Source organism: Apis laboriosa, unplaced genomic scaffold (assembly GCF_014066325.1).
Source record: "Apis laboriosa isolate Shangri-la unplaced genomic scaffold, ASM1406632v1 scaffold9_cov152, whole genome shotgun sequence".
NCBI lineage: Eukaryota > Metazoa > Arthropoda > Insecta > Hymenoptera > Apidae > Apis > Apis laboriosa.
In genome coordinates, this window is record NW_025224966.1 from 4,810,816 (window position 1) to 4,813,586 (window position 2,771).

The 2,771-nt window shown below is 36.0% G+C and overlaps 1 protein-coding gene across 1 annotated transcript; it reads left to right on the forward strand.

Moving 5' to 3' along the window:
- The first annotated feature begins 1,213 nt into the window (after window positions 1–1,213).
- Window positions 1,214–2,434, forward strand: LOC122719861 (early nodulin-75-like). Its single transcript, XM_043946079.1, has 3 exons — window positions 1,214–1,228; window positions 1,489–1,752; window positions 2,000–2,434. Exons 1-3 carry the CDS (start codon window positions 1,214–1,216, stop codon window positions 2,432–2,434), a joined length of 714 nt encoding a protein of 237 aa, XP_043802014.1.
- Window positions 2,435–2,771: the final 337 nt, after the last annotated feature.

Consider the following 2,771-nt stretch of genomic DNA (forward strand, 5'->3'; position numbering starts at 1 on the left):
TGTGTTTCATTTGCGGCACTCTAAAGATGGCGCTAAATGCAATATTTTTATCCTATCTCTGTTATTTTCTCATTATTCACTTTCCTTGTCTTATTTATATTGTGAATTAGTAGAAGAATAAACAAATGGCGCCATCTCTCGAAAGTATTTAGAACCCTAAATAGGAGAAGTTTCAGACAATTTTTAAGAGATGGCGCTAAATACCAATTCTTACTGTATCTATCCTTTTTTACTATTTTCTGTCCTTTTTTCTTGTGTTTCATTTGCGGCACTCTAAAGATGGCGCTAAATGCAATATTTTTATCCTATCTTTGTCCTTTTCTCATTATTCATTTTCCTTGTCTTATTTATATTTGAATTAGTAGAAGAATAAACAAATGGCGCCATCTCTCGAAAGTATTTAGAACCCTAAATAGGAGAAGTTTCAGACAATTTTTAAGAGATGGCACTGAATACCAATTCTTATTGTATCTATCCTTTTTTTTTACTATTTTCTGTCCTTTTTTCTTGTGTTTCATTTGCGGCACTCTGGAGATGGCGCTGATTTCCGAATTTTTAATCTATCTCTATCCTTTTCTTACTATTTACTTTCCTTGTCTTATCAGATGGCGCGTGATTCAATACAAATTATTATAAATATAGGATGTCGATTGAACACACTTTTGTCATTTTTCTTTCGAAATTACAATATATCTTAATCTTAATTTAAAAAATACAGACAATAAATTACAATATATTATTTATTATTATTATACATTAATTATTACGTAATAATAATTAAATAATCATCAAATATATATAATATGTATATCCAGTTTTCTTAATTTTATATAAATAAACATCCCCCGTTTATGTGAATGTAAATTAACAAATATAGTTTGCAACACTCCTATAATGATTCAGAAAACTGACAAATGACTGCAAATATTAACACTAAGATAAAGATAATAATATTTATTATTAGTACAATACTGTAACAGTTCCGATTCGAGAAATGTCAGCGCACGTTAGCAAGAGGAAAGCTGAGTGGCAATGGAAAGGCGTGGTAGAAGATCATAGTGCAATCTGCATTATTCCGTAGCCGGGGCGCGCGGGCGGCCATCAAGGCCTCTTCAGGTCAACGTGATCCAATCTGCCGTATAAAACGCCCCTCTCGACGATCCTTCGAGCACTGTTGTACTTCTCGTCGCCCCGTTGTCGTTGTTCCTCCATTATGGATGCCGTATTCGTAAGTACTCGCTCTCGATTATACATCGTAGCTCTCCATGGTGCATTGTCAACATTCGATCGTCGATCACTTCCTCGTTCCATCTGTGACGTACTCTTGAAACTATGTAATGAATACACCACCATTGACCATTGTTACTTTGTAATACACGCCGCGATTTTATCGTCATGTAACTCAAATTTCTTTCAATTTGAACTCTTAATAAAAAGATGGATACGATATTGTTTCTACGGATATTTGTTTAATTCTCATATTTTCAGGTGTTACTGTTTTCCATGATCGCATCGATCTCCTGCCAATCCCCTAATAATCAATACCAGTCGCCCCAACAAGCTGCAATTTTGAGCGATGCGAGGTATTTGGCTGGGGATGGAACTTTCGGCGCCGCTTATTCGCAAGAGGATGGCGTCGAGTTCAAGGAGGAAAGCGACGTTTACGGAAATCGTCGTGGCTCTTACTCCTACGTGGATCCTACCGGTCAAAGACGCACAGTGACATATACGGCTGGTAAAAATGGCTTCCAGGTATATTAATCTCAATTTAATCTTACTTTATTTCTTAAACACGAAAAATATTCAAATATTTGGAAAACAGTAAATTTAAGAAACTTACAAATAGAATATTATTCCCGATTATTATATATATAATTCATGATTAATCAACGAAATTAATTAAATGACGTGTACTTGATATAATATTTTATTTAATATTTGCCATTTCGCTTAAACGTCACTCCAATCCAAATTTCTCCTCTTCTATTCGAACGAACAGGCGACAGGCGACGGCATTCCCGTCCCACCCCCGCAAGCCCCGCCACAGCCAGAATACGTGCCTCTGCCGCAATACAACCCACCCGATTATCAACCACCGCGTTACACACCATCCTCTCAACAATATCAGCAACCAAGGAGTCAACCAGTGTACGAAGTGCAACCGGAACCTCAGCCTCAGCCTCAGCCTCAATTTCAACCTCGACCAGCTTATCAACCCCAACCGCAACAATACCAACCAAGGCCTCCTCAACCACCACCGGAAATCCAATCTATTCCTTCGTATAATCCTCAACCGCAATACCAACCCCCTCTTAGACCATTGCCACAATACAACGCGATAACCACGCCACCCCCACGAAGGTTTTATCCACCTGGAAAGCTGAACTTCAACAGGACTCCGGATGGTTACTCTTATACGTTTAGCAAGAGCTAAGTAGAGTGTGATTAGAAGGGAGGAGGAGGAGGGGGGGAGAGAGAAAATGACAATAAGGATTGTTTTTTTTTTTGTAGGATTTTGAAAGTCAAAAATTCTGTAAATTTACTGTAAATTATTTTTGCATTATGCATTAGAGTGATTATTTTTGGAAAATTTTATTTTTAAATTTGAGGGAAAATTGATTATTGATGATTTTGTAATTTTTCTTTTTTTCTTTTTGGATGTAGATTAATATTGGTTATTTTGAAATTGTTTTTTGAATATGATAAGATGAATAATTGGATTATAATTTAAAAATTTGTTAATTCGTGAATTTTTTTTTTTCATAAGAATT